The sequence below is a fragment of the Nestor notabilis genome, unplaced genomic scaffold (genome assembly GCF_000696875.1).
Source record: "Nestor notabilis isolate BGI_N333 unplaced genomic scaffold, ASM69687v1 scaffold5369, whole genome shotgun sequence".
NCBI lineage: Eukaryota > Metazoa > Chordata > Aves > Psittaciformes > Psittacidae > Nestor > Nestor notabilis.
Genome location: NW_009942230.1, coordinates 1 through 16,119, shown reverse-complemented (window position 1 = coordinate 16,119; position 16,119 = coordinate 1). Strand labels below are relative to the sequence as shown.

At 35.0% G+C, this 16,119-nt stretch overlaps 1 protein-coding gene across 1 annotated transcript in view; it reads left to right on the top strand.

The window, feature by feature from the left end:
- The window catches only part of KIF6 (kinesin family member 6), a gene marked incomplete at its 3' end in the record, with an annotated part of 32,804 nt that extends 18,494 nt beyond the window's left edge, over window positions 1-14,310 (top strand). The window contains exons 5-8 of the mRNA XM_010021284.1: window positions 5,378-5,584; window positions 10,257-10,400; window positions 11,489-11,575; window positions 14,207-14,310. Of these exons, the coding sequence (XP_010019586.1) occupies window positions 5,378-5,584; window positions 10,257-10,400; window positions 11,489-11,575; window positions 14,207-14,310 (542 nt within the window). The remainder of the gene's footprint in view (window positions 1-5,377; window positions 5,585-10,256; window positions 10,401-11,488; window positions 11,576-14,206) is intronic.
- Window positions 14,311-16,119: the final 1,809 nt, after the last annotated feature.

The window sequence follows — 16,119 nt, the reverse complement described above, 5'->3', positions numbered from 1 at the left end:
GGGAAAGATAAGCAGAGAACAACACCCCAGAATTATTCTTTTGTTGTCAGCTCTTCCAACCATAAGGGCTATACTTCTGTTTTGTTTTCGTGTAAAAAATAGTTTCTTGAATGTATATGAATCTTAGCAACAGGTTATTAAAACAAAAATCTAAGTTTATTTTTTATATTTTTTTTTTTGAGCCAGCTTGATGATGCAAACAAAGGATTCCAAAATCTAATTTGCACTCATGAGAAAGGTGGTAGTAGCATCTAAAAAGCTCATGTACAGAAATAAGTGTTTGGCCATTTAGGTAGTGTTCTCAAATAATTTTATTTTGGTACATATGCTATTAATATGTCTTCAGATGAAGTGGTTTTTAATAAATTCTTGTAATGGGAAGCTCATGTTATCACTGTCCCTTGAAATAATACACCTGAACCTCTATGATACAGAGAATTTCTAGTACTTTTTTAGTATTTCTCTTAAATAGCAGTGTAAGGTAGAGCTGGTAGCTTCCCAAGGGCATGCACAAATTTCCAAACTGTAATCTTTAAGTGAGATTGATATGCCTGAACACTGCAGTTACATGTACAGTTAGCATTTGTTTTTCCTCTAATGAAAAATTACTTAATTTTAATACAGATGGGAATGTTTTAGTGTGTGGTTTTGTACCTATAATACTCCATTGTTTAAATTTGGAAGACAGCTCATACTACACAGCATTTGTTCCATCATTTCAAATGTCTGAAGTGCACATGGGGCAAGCAGTAACCTTTTAGCAATGCTTAAGTATGTTTATTTCAAAAAAGAATGAAATTTCTAAGCATTTAAAGATAGTTATGGGGACTGACTTGTGACCTCTGAATTGGATTCATTCCCTTTGTATTTATTTTTATTGTCCATTAGTATTCTCAGACATATATTTAGAAAGCTACTGGTGTGTGAATGCATTGGATGAAATGTGAAAAATAGAACTTGAATATGTGAACATATGAGATTAAATGACACTTTTGCCAAGAAGGCATGTAATCCATGTTAGAGCTGCATTCCAGAATGAATTACAACTTTCTGCTTTCCTTGTTGCTGTCAATTGTTAATTTATTTCCACTTTAACAAACCTGTTGCATGGTATTATTAGCACCAAATAACATCATCATTTCAGCACAGGTGCTTTGATTTCCATGTGTGGTAAAATAATCACTGGTTGTATGTACTACTTTGAATAGTCCTGAAAGTGCTTTGGGATTTAGGCGGATAAAAGGCAGTGTATAATGTAAAGTTTAATAATATCCTCACCAGGGAATATTAATTGTTTTAAGTTACCCATGTTCTGTGAAACTGTATTGGTAGTAAATACGGAAAGGTAAAGTAGTGCTTTCAGAAATCAGGGAAGTGTCAGATTGTACCTATTCTGATACTTACATTTTCATAGCAATGGATTTTCAATTTTAACTGTCAAGTGTGCTTAAATACACCTGAAAAGCCCCTTTGCTTGTACCATATTAATCAGAAAAGAAACTAAAGATGTATTAGGGTCTCACTCATCTACCAGATATAAAGGCAGGAACCTCCTGTTCTTCAATTTACATAGCCTTCCATATAGCATGGTTCTGTTGGAACTAGTGGGGTTTATATTCATTAGGCAGACGTAGCCGCTGTTTCTCAACAAAGAATCTCTGCTCCTTTAGTCTTGCAGAAACTTACGATGTTCTCTGCTATAAATTAATAGTGTGAAAACCCCAGAGAAACAAACTGTGTTATATGGCTTTATTATCATTCTTGTAGGATACAATGGCTCTTTGCTTTTCATCTGAACTGTGAAATGACTGAAGCTTTCAGAACTTCTTCCTATGGGTATCCATCTGATTGTAGCTTGAGATTGGAGAAAAGAAATTTGATACCAGCTTTGGATGCTAACCCTGCTTTTCTCTTTTACCTTGCCCTTCTTTAAAAATCTCAAAAAGGGGATGGGGGGGGGGGGGGGGTTGAAAGGGAGGGAAAAGAAATCTTTAAAATGAAATTTTGTATGTTTTCACTGAGACATTCTCTGGAAAAAAAAAAAAAGCGGGGAGAGCATTTAGAATCAGTGTTTCTTCATTTATTCCTTGGTTAGTTATTTATTCACTCACACAGGAAAATCATGTTCTTCTGATGTCTAAATATTTTGATTCAAAGGAGAAAAGATTCCACTAGAACTGTATAAACTGTCAAGTGGAGATGGTTTGCAATATGGGCTGAATGGCTGCATTTATCACCTGTGAAATCTTTTTGTCCCAGCTGTCCTGAACTCTTCTGCATTTTCTCTGTCTGACTGTATTTGGCAGCTATAATCAACAACAGCTTCTGTTAGTTGAATGGTGATTTTCAAACAGTATTTCATATGTTTTTTCTCCCATTTAAGAAACTTTTTCCTTCTTAGGTCCTCAATTATTAAGAATCAATTTAGACCAGTAGCATCCTGTTTCTGGCTATTCTTAGTGAAAACAATGTTTATAATAGCAGCTGCAAAAAATAAAGGATTCAAGAAATACATACATTCTTGTATAGGGAAGAACTCCTACAGTGTTTTCTTGGTTTAAGGTAGATAATTATATTAAGATGGATAACTTAGGCTACAGCAAGTTTTTTACCTTTCATGACCTTGACAGAAACATCCGACTTGGATGTTTCTTGCAAAATGGCTGTGCTGCAGGTCTCATTTAAGCAGAAACCACCTTCTTGCAAGTGTTATATGAATAGATATAATGGTTTAAGTCACAAAGCTTCTGTACATTTTTCTTTCAATTTCAGCAAACGCAGGTGTGTTCTGATCCTGAAGAAAAAGTAGACTGTGTGGCTTGAAATACCTCTTTCCATATTTTCCAAGATCCAACAAAACACTGATGCTTTACCAGATCATGATCTTGACAGAAATGTTATTGCAGTCCTCTTTTACCATGCCACAAATGGGCAGCAACAGATGACTTGGTATTAATTCCTTTGTAGTGTTCATGTGATATCACAAAGCATCTGAAGTCTGCTTATGTGGTTTATGATGTCACAGAATTCCTGGAAAAAATTATTTCTTTGTAAGTAACTGCAGCTCATCAGTTGTTCTATATATAACTTTCACAACAGCAACCATCTGCTGAGAGCCAGGCCACTCCTCTCCTTCTTTATTTCCTTCAGCACATCAAATTAGTGTGAGGATGATTTCATATACATATGGTTTGAATACTGCTAACAAGGCCAAAATGCATTCTGAAAGCCACTAGAGGAACCTTGTAGTAGGCTCTGAGACACTGTCCAGAAAATTTCGTTTGTTTTCAGTTTTCAAATTTTCTGTACAGCTGAACGGTGATACTCAGAAGTTGCCTATGTAAGATAGCAAACATCAAAACCAAACAGGCTTATTTTTGGGCTGAAGATGCCCAAGACAACAAGTTATTTCTGTTACTATGTGGTTTGCATCTACTTGTGTGGTAAAAGTAGAAAAGTGTGTGGGATAATGACTGCAGTTAACATTTCATGATCACATCCCATTTAACAGTTTAAATTTTTATTACTTTATGCTTCCTGCAAGAGTTCTAATAGAGCTTTCTAGATACTGGAGCTGCAAAGTGGAGGTAGAATCATATTGTAAAAAGGAGTATTGGTGTATTAATTAAAGCATGGTTCTACTCTGAAGAAGGTCTTTATAAAAATAGCAGTTTGGGTTTCTAGCCAGTAACTTCCAAATCAGCTTCACTCATTAAGAAGTTGTGGGGAGAAAAGCAATGGACCAGTCCAGCAAACTCTGCTTAGAACATAACAAAACAAATTGTGGCTAGTGGATTGCTATAGCCAGTAAAGACCTAATAGGCCAAATACTGCCCTGAGCTTTTGGAACTCGAAGTCCTGACATTATTTTTTTTATACTTTAATATTTTTTTTACTTCTGTTGAGGTTAAGCAGGTGTGACTAAAACCACATTTTGACATACATGCGGGTTTGCTGGATAGTGAAACTTAGAGAATTTTTTGGGTTTTTTTTTTCTGTTTGCATTCTTAAGTTTGCTTAAGAATGCTTTTTCTGAAGAATGATGGTTTTTTTTCTGCTTCTTTCATAGCAACCTTTACTTTGTGCTTCCATAGCTAGACCTGTATTGATACTCAATCTGGCTTAGACTTGTCTGCAGTATTGTGTGACCGATGCTAGGACGGTAGTGCAAAATGTCTTCAAATATCAATTCTGTTGAGGAGAATGTCCTGAAATATTAATTCTGTTGCAGATGTTGATCTGGAAAAATAAAATATCCAGTTCTGCTGCATAGAACTGCAACTAGTAAAATTAAAGCTCTCCTAGTAAAATAAGTGAAGCTGGCTCTGATTATTCATGGAATCACAATTGCTGAATAAAGTACATTTTAACAGCATATAACTTTTTCTTAGTATAACTGCATTTTAAATCTGTTTGGGACTATTTTCTTGCTTAACACTTTTCCCTGAGCCTGTTTATTTTCATTTCCATGCTACAACTCACTGTCCCTTCATTTGCTCAGCGTAGCCTCTGAAGGCAGCATAGTACATGACTGCACTCTGATGCTTGTTTCACAGGACTGTGAAATGATCCTCAGAAAACAGACAGTTAAGCAGAGCCAGTGGCTTGCCTATATTATTGCAAAATTCCTCATCTGTATAAACTAATGATCAAAGCTCTTCTCCCTCTCCCTCTGCGCTTGGCTTTATTAGGTAAAGTAGCCCAAAATAAAATAGTGCTAAGGCTGTAATTTCATTACAGAATTTTCACCAACTACGAACATTTGCTGTTCCTGCACACCAGCTACTTGTTCACACGCTGTATGCTGCCATTTTCAATTATATAGCAGAGCTGCTTTCTACAGCTGTGCTGTGACGGAATTGGGAAACTGATCCAGGTTAAATATCCATAGTTTGCAGAATTATTTTTTTTTTTTTTTTTTTTTTTTGCATATTGAGCTGGATGAGTTCCCAAAAACAGTCCAGTTGAGCTGTCACTAGTAAGGTTGCAAAAAAAATATTGGGAAATGGAAGGGGAGACGGTTCAACCAAGAGGTATAGCTGTTAATATTATTTCTGGTGAAGGATTATTCAGCTTGCTGTTAATCAAGTGTTTCTGTTAAGACCTGTCCTTTCTGGACGTACTACCTGTTAGAGTATCTTGGAACAAGGATAGTTGCTTGACTGCTTGCAGTACCATTTGTCCAGATCAAAGTTATCAAAGTATTTGGCCAGAATGTGAGTGCCAGGTAAACCCTTTTGAGTTCTTGCATATTTATTATAGATACGATAGCTAAAAAATTGTATGGGTGACTTCAGTTGCCACATTATTGAGCTATACAAAACTAAAATTATTTATTAAATAAACATTAAGGGCTGTTCCTTTCTTTTCATTTTAGACTCCAATGAATCAAGCATCATCCCGATCTCACTGCATTTTCACTGTTCACATCTCTAGCAAGGAACCTGGATCTGCAACTGTTCGACGCTCCAAGTTACACTTAGTAGACCTTGCTGGATCAGAGCGTGTTGCAAAGACTGGAGTTGGAGGTCGCTTATTGACAGAAGCCAAATATATCAACCTTTCATTACATTATTTGGAACAGGTAAAATTGGAACAGTGATGCAATTTCTCCCTTTACAACATTCCTGTTTAGCAATGTGCAGTGTTTAGGAAATCTTGATTCTAATGTTCAGTTAGGATATTTATTGCATTTTTAAAAAATGATTGAGTTGATAGCTCTTAATTTGAAATAACATTTTAATTTAATCAAAGCTTAACAATTAACCAGTAAGGTTATGGTAGGTATACAGGGTAGTATTTTTAAAAGGTTTCTTATTTTATTTGCAATGTTAAAGATATTTACAGTTATATTTATACTAATAATGTTCTCTGTGATCTTCTTTCCCTTCCACAGCTGGGATCAGAATGTATCACTCAAAAATCATTGAACTAAAGTGACTAGGGTTTGGGTTTTTTTGCTTGAAGCACTGTAATATGGTAAAATATTAGGCTCTTCTCTCTAGTGTTTTATTCCTCTACCGATGTGAATCTTCATTATCTTCCAGACAGGAGTTACCTCTGTTAATGTATTTATGGGCTAAGTACTGCAATTGGTTTTGTACCAATAGGACTCTCAGGTGCAACTGCAATAATAATAATAAATCTCCACAAATCTTTATCATTCAGCTGTTGTTAATGAGAAAGATTTATGATTTAAGGCGAGAATGATTTAAGGCATACTAAAATTCCTATCTTCCTTTCACTGTTGTTTTTTATTTTTACTCTTTTTAAAAGGCAAATATTGAGAAAGTAGATTAATCCTGACTAATCTTACTAATTTTTATTTTTTTTTAAAAAAGCAAAGAATATGTTAAGGTGGTGGTGGTCGTTAATGGAAACTGAAGATGAAGTATTGGAGTAGAAAGGTTTGGTCAACAGATTATCATTATTATAAACAATAATAATTTTATTATTGTAATTATTACTGTTGTTATTATTAGTATTATTATCATCATCATTATTGGAGTTTAATTATTTTTCCTTCACTGATCTAATTTTCCCTTCATTAATAGAAATTATGTTGCATCTTATGATCCTTGTAATTTTTGTGAATGTGACAAGTGTGATGGTGAAGGCTGTTCACACTCTCCTTCTTTTCTAGTACTCATCTCTTCTTCACAGCACACTGATAGGTGTGGTTTGTATACCATAGCATTCCTTCTTCTGAGATATTTCTTTTTGGCTTAGTATTTGTGGCATTGCTAAAAGACGTGGCGATTTATAAAAGCTTAGTGCACATTCCATTTATGTCTTCCTGATCTGCTGTGATCTTTTGTATTCTAATGCTGTAAAACACCAAGTCAGGTGAAGAAACACATGACAATCAATGAAATCTCTGTTGTGGATGCTGTGCTATTAAGTTGCAATCACTGAAGATTTTCAAATGTGGATTTCAGACATTACACCTTCTACGACAGTTTACATAATGTTGTTTCCACAGTACAGTAAACACTGTTCCTGTTGCCAGAAATTCATGTTTTGAATTCTGATGGAGAATACAGTATCTTTTCTTAAGGCTTCTTTAAAAATTTCTATATACAACACTAGCAGGTCTGTGAGCCTGTCATTTTGTGGGAGAAATAAGGGAGTGAGAGGGAGAAGAAAAAGTGCTTGACACTAAAATTCAGATTTGTCCCTTTTAATTTATACTCCAGTATGTGTGTGATTTACACAAGAGGGTGCCTATATGTCAAAATTCTTTAAAATTACAGTTAAGAACTAGAACTGGTTGTTCCACTTACTGCAAAGAATCTTTTTCATTTTTGTGTTATGTTTTTTTCTGTTAACAAAAACAAATCCCTTAGATTTCATTTAATCTACAATCAGAGATATTTCGTCTGCCAGAATAAGCAGCTTAAGGCACAGCAGGTGGCAGTCAGTCATTTACTATTACACTGAATTTTTTTCATATCCCCCCCTCCCCCCTTTCTTCAGATTTTTATCTTGCAGAAGAAAGTCTGTTTTTATTTCAGTTGTACTTTTGGGAAGTGAAAAGGATAAGCAATTATAAAACAGATCTCTTAGGGATCATGCAAATTGTACTCAGTATGCTTCTTACTTACCATGTGATTTTTATGTATTTATAATGCAACACTGCATAGATATTTAATATCTATGTAGTGTGTTTTGAGATACTCACGTTTCAAGTGCTGTAGAAGTGTAAAATATTAATGTTTTGTCATGCAGCTTTTAACTCCTATTTTATGATACATGCAGTTGGACATAAGGACGTTTGGTTCTGTCTGGGATTGCATGTTAATAAAAACATTTTCCAATATTGAATAGAAGTCTACTGATGACAGTAAAAAATCTTTTTTGTTCAGTGGGAATTTGGCCATTGGTTACTGACCTTGCAGTAACCAATATTAAAGTACAAGGATTCCCAAAAATCAACTTATTTACATGCTCTAGTAGTTAGTTATCTACTGGTGGTTTAGCATTGAGTTACGCCATTTCTAAACACTTTGCATAATGAATTAGTCATGTAAAATAATTTCTATCAAGATGTCCTGGGTTCAGCTACAGCAGTCATTTTTTTTTCTCCTTCTTAGTAGCTGGTGCAGTGCTGTGTTTTTGACTTTCAGTCTGGGAACAATGCTGATAACACCGATGTTTTTAGTTGTTGCTCAGTAACGTTTACTCTGACCAAGGACTTTCTCAGTCTCATGCTCTGCCAGGGAGGAGGGGAAGCCAGGAGGAAGCAGAGGCAGGACACCTGACCCAAACTGGCCAAAGGGCTATTCCATACCACAGCACGTCATGCCCAGTATATAAACTGGGGGGAGTTACCCGGAAGGCCCAGATCGCTGCTCGGGTCGGGCTGGGTATCCGTTGGCGGGTGGTGAGCGGTTGTGTCCTTTTCCCTTGTTATTCCTCTTATCATTATTATTGGTAGCAGTAGTGGTTTGTATTATACCTTAGTTACTGGAGAGCTGTTATCTCAACCCGTGGGAGTTACATTCCTCCGATTCTCCTTCCCATCCCTCCGGGAGCGGGGGGAGGAAGGAAAAGGGGGGGGAGGGAGCGAGCGGCTGCGGGGGTCCAAGTTGCCGGCTGGGCTTAAACCACGACACAAGATGACAATGGAAGCACAGTTTTGTGTTATCACACTTGGTCTACTTGTTAAAAATCCATAATGTGTTAAAAAAACTTGTATATGGAGCTATCAGCTACGTGTATATCTTGTATATATCATCTATGTAGATGTACCTGATAGGCCTGTACCTACAAGTGATGCACCCCAAATCCCTCTCTTTCAGAACTTTCCTTTTTTCTATTACAAGTTCCATGGCTGGATTGTGAAGATTGATTTAGTGATTTAGGTGAGGTTTTATTAAACCCATCATCTTGTGAGTTGCATTATCTCTCATATGACAGTTCAGTGGCTTCTGCATTATGAGAGCTGGTCACTTCGGTGCCAGTGTGGGTGGGTTAAAATTCTTCCTGGGCTACAAGCTTCCGGTGTGAACTTCAGAAAAAATGAACTTCTCTGTAACACAGTTCCCATTTTTAATGGAAATAACGTATCTTCCCTCTGGCTCTTTTCCCATCATGTCTATTCAGTAGTTTCTGTGTGGCAGAGACTGAGAACATGCTTATTAATGCTAGATTATGAGGTTTCTATGCAGTATTATAAACTAACAGTGATATATTTCCGTCTAGCAAGTTGTAATAAAAAAGAGTTGAAAGCCTTGATACAAGAATGGGTTTCAAGATTCCTTTAAAAGATAGTTATTTTCATATTATGTATTTGTCCCTCTTAGAGCTGCCAGTGTAAGATTTATAGTAGTAAGACGTTTTGACTTTCGAAGACCATTAAGAAAAACTAGTGCCAAAAAAAAAAAAACAAACCTACTAATTTTTCTAAAATAACAAGTTTCTTAAGTGCAGCATAAAAAATATACATGCTGGTATGTAACATTTATAAAAGGAAAAACAATTCCTAATCATTTAGGATAGCTTGCACAAGTCATATAGCTACAGTTTTTTGGTACAGTTCTTGGCCAGATAACAGTTCAAATATTTGTATCACAACAGATCATGGGGTAATCTAGCTTTTTATTTAATGATAATTAGGTCCCATAAAGTAAACAGCTGGGAAGGGAAACTGAGAATAGTAGGTGTACCATTTCCTTTTTGGCCAAGGCATATATATTCTAAACTGAATTATTTCTTTCCAGCAGTACATTGTAATCATGCACCCTTTTATTTGTGTTTTAGTTTTCAAGACATTTTCTCAGAAATAAATGTATTGACCCCTCTAAGAACCATATGCTGTAAGAACGTGTAATATTAAAAGCATACTTTAGCAAATGTTAATGAAATTTTTACTTGAATGCTATTCATACTTTATTATTATGACAGAAAAATATGAGGAATATTTTCAGTAAGTTCCTGTGTCTTAGGAAAGTCTGTGGGTTTTCGTTTATAGTGTTCAGCTTCCTTGTTGCTGGGAGGCTGTAAAGCTAGGGTATGATAAAATTGCATTTATTTGGTCTTTCAGGTCCAGATCCTACAAAGACATATAACCATGCTGAAATTTAAGTTGAAGTTATTTCCATAAAATTAGTTTGCAGCTGACTGAGTGTATAATCATAGTTCTGTTGTATCAGATGTTTGGGTTCCTGAGCAGATTTTTTTGTTCTTTTTACATATCAATCCTTAATAGACATGTAAATTTAAAAGTCTTTTCCATATTTTTTTTACTATTTCAGGTAATAATTGCCCTTGCAGAGAAAAACCGGTCCCACATTCCTTATCGAAACTCTATGATGACATCAGTGCTAAGAGACAGTCTGGGAGGAAACTGCATGACTACCATGATAGCAACGCTTTCTATAGACAAAGGAAACATAGATGTATGTTATTTCTGTCTATTTTCAACAAAAATGCTTTCACTTCTCTAAAGATCCTGCTATTCTGACTTTTATTACAGTTTGTAATTCAAGTGTGTATGCTTTCTTTTTTATCCTTACAGAAAAACATTTTAAATTTGTTTCCAGGAGATCAGTGGAAATTGCAATAAAATGTAGATAAACCCTTTAACCCTTTAAGAAATGCGCTTTTCTCTAAGTAATCTCAAGTTAAGTAGCAGTTGGGAAACAAATTGCACTTAATAATGAACTTTTTTTAATTTACTCTTCCTGGTGAATAAATCTTTGAGGACATAATGGTAATATCTATAAATGTTTACTTCTTTGGAGTCATGGTTTCACTGAGTATGGCAGAAAACTGAAGAGTTTGTTGATGGGGGAGGGGGAATTGGGTGGGGTGATTTGGAATTTTTTGAAATATTTCTAAGACTTTTATCTCCCTTCTTCAATTTCCTGTGCTGAAAGAATATATCGTGATGTTTTCTTCTCTTTGTTTACCAAAAGAGTTGTAGCATTTGTCAAAGTGCTATAGTGAACAGGGACTCATCTGGCTGGTGACAAGCTGTGTTCCTCAGGGTTCCATTCTCGGGCCAGCTCTGTTCACTGTATTTATGAATGATCTGCATGTAGGAGTTGAGTGCACCACTGGCAAGTTTGCTGATGATACCAAACTGGGAGGTGCTATTGACTCCTGAAGGACAGGAGGCCTTGCAAGAGGGATCTAGATGGATTGTAACACAAATACAAATTGTGAGAGGAGTGGCTGGAGGGCAACCCTGCGAAAAGAGGTTACTGGGGAGTCATTTGAGAAACAGTTGATCAGGGGATTGACTGGGACAATAAAAGATGTACTATAATTTGATATTTTTATATGTCACTGTCATTAATATGCTAAGCTAATTTCCCTTGAATATTGTTGCCTTTGAATATGAAATAATAGATTATTCCAGTAAATATACAAAACCCAGAAGTGTAGTTTGATGACTTCATTAGCAGTCTGTTCTACTTACCTCAGGGTGCAAAGGTAGCTGAAATTTTTCTTCAGTCTTTTTGTTTGTCTGTTTTCCTTCCAGGAATCTATATCAACCTGCAGATTTGCACAGCGAGTTGCTCTTATCAAGAATGAAGCGGTTCTTAATGAAGAAATTGACCCCAGTTTGGTGAGAGTTGTCTGGGGGCAGAGGGAAGAGGATTGCTTGGTTTAAGTTTTAATGATCAATAGCAGTTGATTGGATGTTGAGCATTTTTTACTGAATCATCCTATTAAATTGTTTTTGGATGCAAGTTCCATTTTTTTCCCTGTAAAAAAACCCACTATTTTCCTTTTTCTTTTTTTTTTCCTTTTTTTTTCCTGAATGTACTTATAATATAATTAAATGGACATTTAGAAAACCTCTAACTCTTTTTCAGCTCTTAAGGCATCTGAGGAGCAATGGTCACTTCCATTATTGTCTTTGTGTTGCTTCTTTTAGGTTGTTAGTTTCTAAACCCTAGCCACAGATAAATGGATGTCCCTAAAACTCTACTAAGATTGCTTGTCACCAGATGAAGGCATGCTGCTGCACTGAAACAGTTTCTGTATTAAAATGCTAAGAAACAGTTACAGTCCTTCCTTTGGATTGGTCCGAGGAACCAATTCATTTCTGCCTGTCCTTTTTCCTATGTAGGCTTTATTGTAGCAAATTGTGCAAAACATTTCTTCCATGGCCATAGAAGCCTTTGATCGAGGCTGGAACACATGCAGGCTCCTACATTACTACGTTTACTACATCCTGTGGAGCTATACTCCATGAGTTTGGTATGTCTTGCTCTGCAGGATCATTTAGCAAGCACAAGTGGACTCGTGAGAGTTAGAAAACCATCCCCTCTTGTGGAAAAGGCAGGGGAACACAAGTACCTAGACTTTATATGGCTCTGTGCTCATTGAGGTATTTGTTGCCCATCTTAACTACCTAAAGTATATTTCCAGGGTGCGACTTGATTATTTGAAGAATTCAACTAGAATTTTTTTCATAAAATCAAATGCCATTTATTTGCAGTATTTATCATCTGTAAATTGAATGCATGCTTTATAAAGGAAGTGCATAATACCTCTTGACAGATCTAAGTCTGACTTCTGTAAATTATATTCTTCATAATGGAGACTTCCTGGCTGTGTATCTTACTAAGAAGATGAGCTTGTACCCATTGTACTTTTTAAGCAACTCAGCTTATGATCAAAGCATTTGTTTTAAAATTAAAACCAAATGGCTGAACTTGAATTAATTCTAATCTCCTCTGGCATTCAATATTGTGCTTCTGTAGATTTTTTATTTGTCTTAATAATAGTTGAAAATCAATCTTTTATCCATGTACTGAAAATTGTATTTCTGTTGTTGCCTTAATGATGTTAACCATCCTAACAATTTCAACATTGAACAGGGATGGTACTGTCAGTTCAGCTTTTTCCATTTTATACTCCAACCCCAAATTTTGTTTTATTGACTCAGTAACTGGCACTGACTACATCAGAGTGTGCCACCAAAGTGAGGCAACCTAAAATCAGGTTGAAATATTTGACCTGCAATATTCTTGAACCACTCTTGCAACATCTGTAATTAACAATTCACCACCTTAATAGATTCTTATATAAAATATTGTAAGTTTGCTTTTCATATTTATACTAATAAATGTGTAACCAGCAAGTTTAGAGTGAAAAGAAATAATCAAATGTAAGTTTAGAATATTTTGAATTTTAAAGTAAAAATACTCATTTTAAGTTAGGAACTCTTGGTTAAATTTAATCATTAAAAGAGATACAAATGTTTGAAGGAATTTTAACATCCAGTGAAAATGTGTCATCAGTTTCAACAATCTTACTTCTAGAAAGTGCATGCAATCAAGAATAATTTATTTTTCCTTGAAGACATTCTTTTCTTGAAAACATTTTGAACATTGAATCAGTGTATTCGTATCCATCTAAAAATATCATTAAACTCCTGATACATTTGAGCCATTATAAGGTGATGCATTATTAAAATTTTTAATCATAATGTATCCATGAACTTGCTCATTCGTGTTTTAAACTTGGGGATTTGCATATTTTCCCTGCTTTGTAGAATTTGGCCTTGGGAAGCTAATGATTCATAAAATGCCATTTTATACAGACACTTTTCCCAAAGGTACAGGCTCTGATAATGAGCTATTAGAATTTAAAAATGAAGTACAGTTCTCCAAGTGACTATTGCAATCATTACTATTCATTAATGCAATTTACTGTTAACTTATTTATTTGTCATTGTCAACTGATACATCCTATAATTATAGTATGCTATAATTTTAATAAGAGTTAAATGTTACAAGCAAGAGAAGAAAAGTTAAGATTAAAGTACTAAGATATTGTTTTGGAATATATGTTTTGGCATGTATTTGTCCTTTCTCTAACAAAGACATCACTTCTATTTCAAATGTGTTTTGATTACTAACAAACAGGCAAAACTAATAGTCAGAAAGTCATTTTTATTTCTACGGCAAATTATTTTTCTCTTTTGCAAATAATCTTTTGAATTCCTATACAGCCATGTCTTCTAACACATAGAATTTACAGAGTTTGGAACACTTCTCTTGTTTTTATAAATGGAAAAAAAGAGCTTTGTATATTTAAGGCATTTGGACTGTTTTTTAAAAAAGAGATGTTTAGAAAAAGAGAAAACCAAAATATAGTATTTCTTTCACTCAGCCTTATAATGTGTAAATCATAAACTTGCTATTAATCTGTAGGTGATGCTTGGTTTCTGCCTTGCTGTTTGTAGATGATTGTCCAGCTGAAAAAGGAGATCCAGGAGCTGAAGGATGAGCTGGCACTGGTGACTGGCAAGCAAAGGACATCAGAGCTTTCACAAGAAGAGCTCCTTCAGTAATGCTTACATTGTTTTCATTTTCTTCTTTTGTGGTGATATTTTTCATCAATTTCTTTGGTGGCTTAAATATTTAAATTAATCTCAGAGTTTTAAACTTCTCTGAGTGAGAATAATAACATGAAGTTAGGTGCCAGGTTAAGATGGCGATTTTCCATGAAAAGCTCAATGAGGCTGCTGGCTGTGTTTTTGCAGCCTCAGCTTTGAGGAAGTGAAGTAAAGTAAATGCAAAGGATGGGAATGCCTGTCAGATGCCAGGCAAAAGGAAGTGTATAATAGTGCGCAATGAAAAAACAGTCTCTCTCAGAACTGGATAGATGATCAGAGTAAAAGTCAAGAAATATTCTTTGTGCTGAAAAGGATCCTGCTGCAGTGTTAGTTTGATGTAGGCCAAGAGAAACCTTGCATTTCTGATACAAAATTAATCAATGTCTTAAAAGCCAAATGTTAGGGGTTTGTTTACTGAGCATGCTATTGAAAATGCATGATTAATTCACATAATTATTGTCATGTCTTAGAGCTTTTTGTGACAGATCAATACAATAAGTAAGAACTTTCTATAGAATCTAGAAACGTTTACTTAGGTCTAAATGTTCACAATAATGAATTCAATACCCAGTTTTGAAAATTTAATTGATTCTGAAGGATGGACCTGTTTAATATCTCTGCCTCATCTGTATAAAGAAAGTAGAAACTGTCTAGAAACTTCGTTTGTTTAGTATATTAATGGTAACTAAGTTGAAGCTCTGAGAGTTTTTAGTCTTAATTTGATTTCTCTTGGAACTCATCCAGAAGAAAACTAAAAATGCTAATAATTTCCCCTGACATCCAGCAGATTCTGGAGACATGAGGACAAGCTTCAACCTTGAAACTCGACTTTCTCATGTAGATTGTTGTCATTAATTCTTGGCTTTGATTGTTTAGTTTTAACTCAGAAACTAAAGACATCTCTATCAAGGATGGGGAGCTAGATAGCATTATGTATGTATTTCATTTGCACTGTTAATCTGGGTCATTTTCAGCGTAGGCAGTTACCAGTATAATCTTCTAAAAAGAAATGTCCCCTCAGTTCCTACTGGGTTAATATTTATTTATCATTCTGCAGCAAGAACATTACAGGGTAGCACTCAATGTGACAAAATCAAGCCATAGAAAGAAAATTTAAGAAAGAACAAGAATAGAGAGCTATCTTGCTTTTATATATTTATTTTATGTGTAAAAATTAAATGCCCTGATTAGATGGTTTCTTTTTACCCTGACACAACTAGTCTTTAAGAAGAGGAATGACTCTCAATGACTATTCAGATATACTTAAATAATATATATATATTCATTTAAAGATGCACTTTGCTAACATTAGTATAAAAATCTGTCACAGGAATCTTGTCGTCTTGTTTATTGTTTAATTTCTATATGTAAACTGGGATTTTAGAAATAATTTGGCTTTTTAGGCCTCACTCATGAATCTTACTTGCTATGATTTCTATCTGCCATGAAAATAGCAGTCTCGAAAATGCAAATGGGTTCACAGTTGAGAAAAGTGTTTAATATGAACGTGCAAAGAAAAACTAGGAATGCACCATATGTATAGAGTTGCACTATAGCATACATCAGGGAGGCCTTGTTCCAGAACTATGTGACTAAAAAGTGTGTCAGTTGGTTTTCCATTTTATCTATATAGCACAATATATACTGCATTACATTATCTGAGAAGGTTTATTCTGAGATCATGGCAAGGAATTTTGCATCCCATTCCTTCAGAAAATAGCAGGCAAGAAACTGTCCTGGGTTCAGCTGCAGCAGTCATT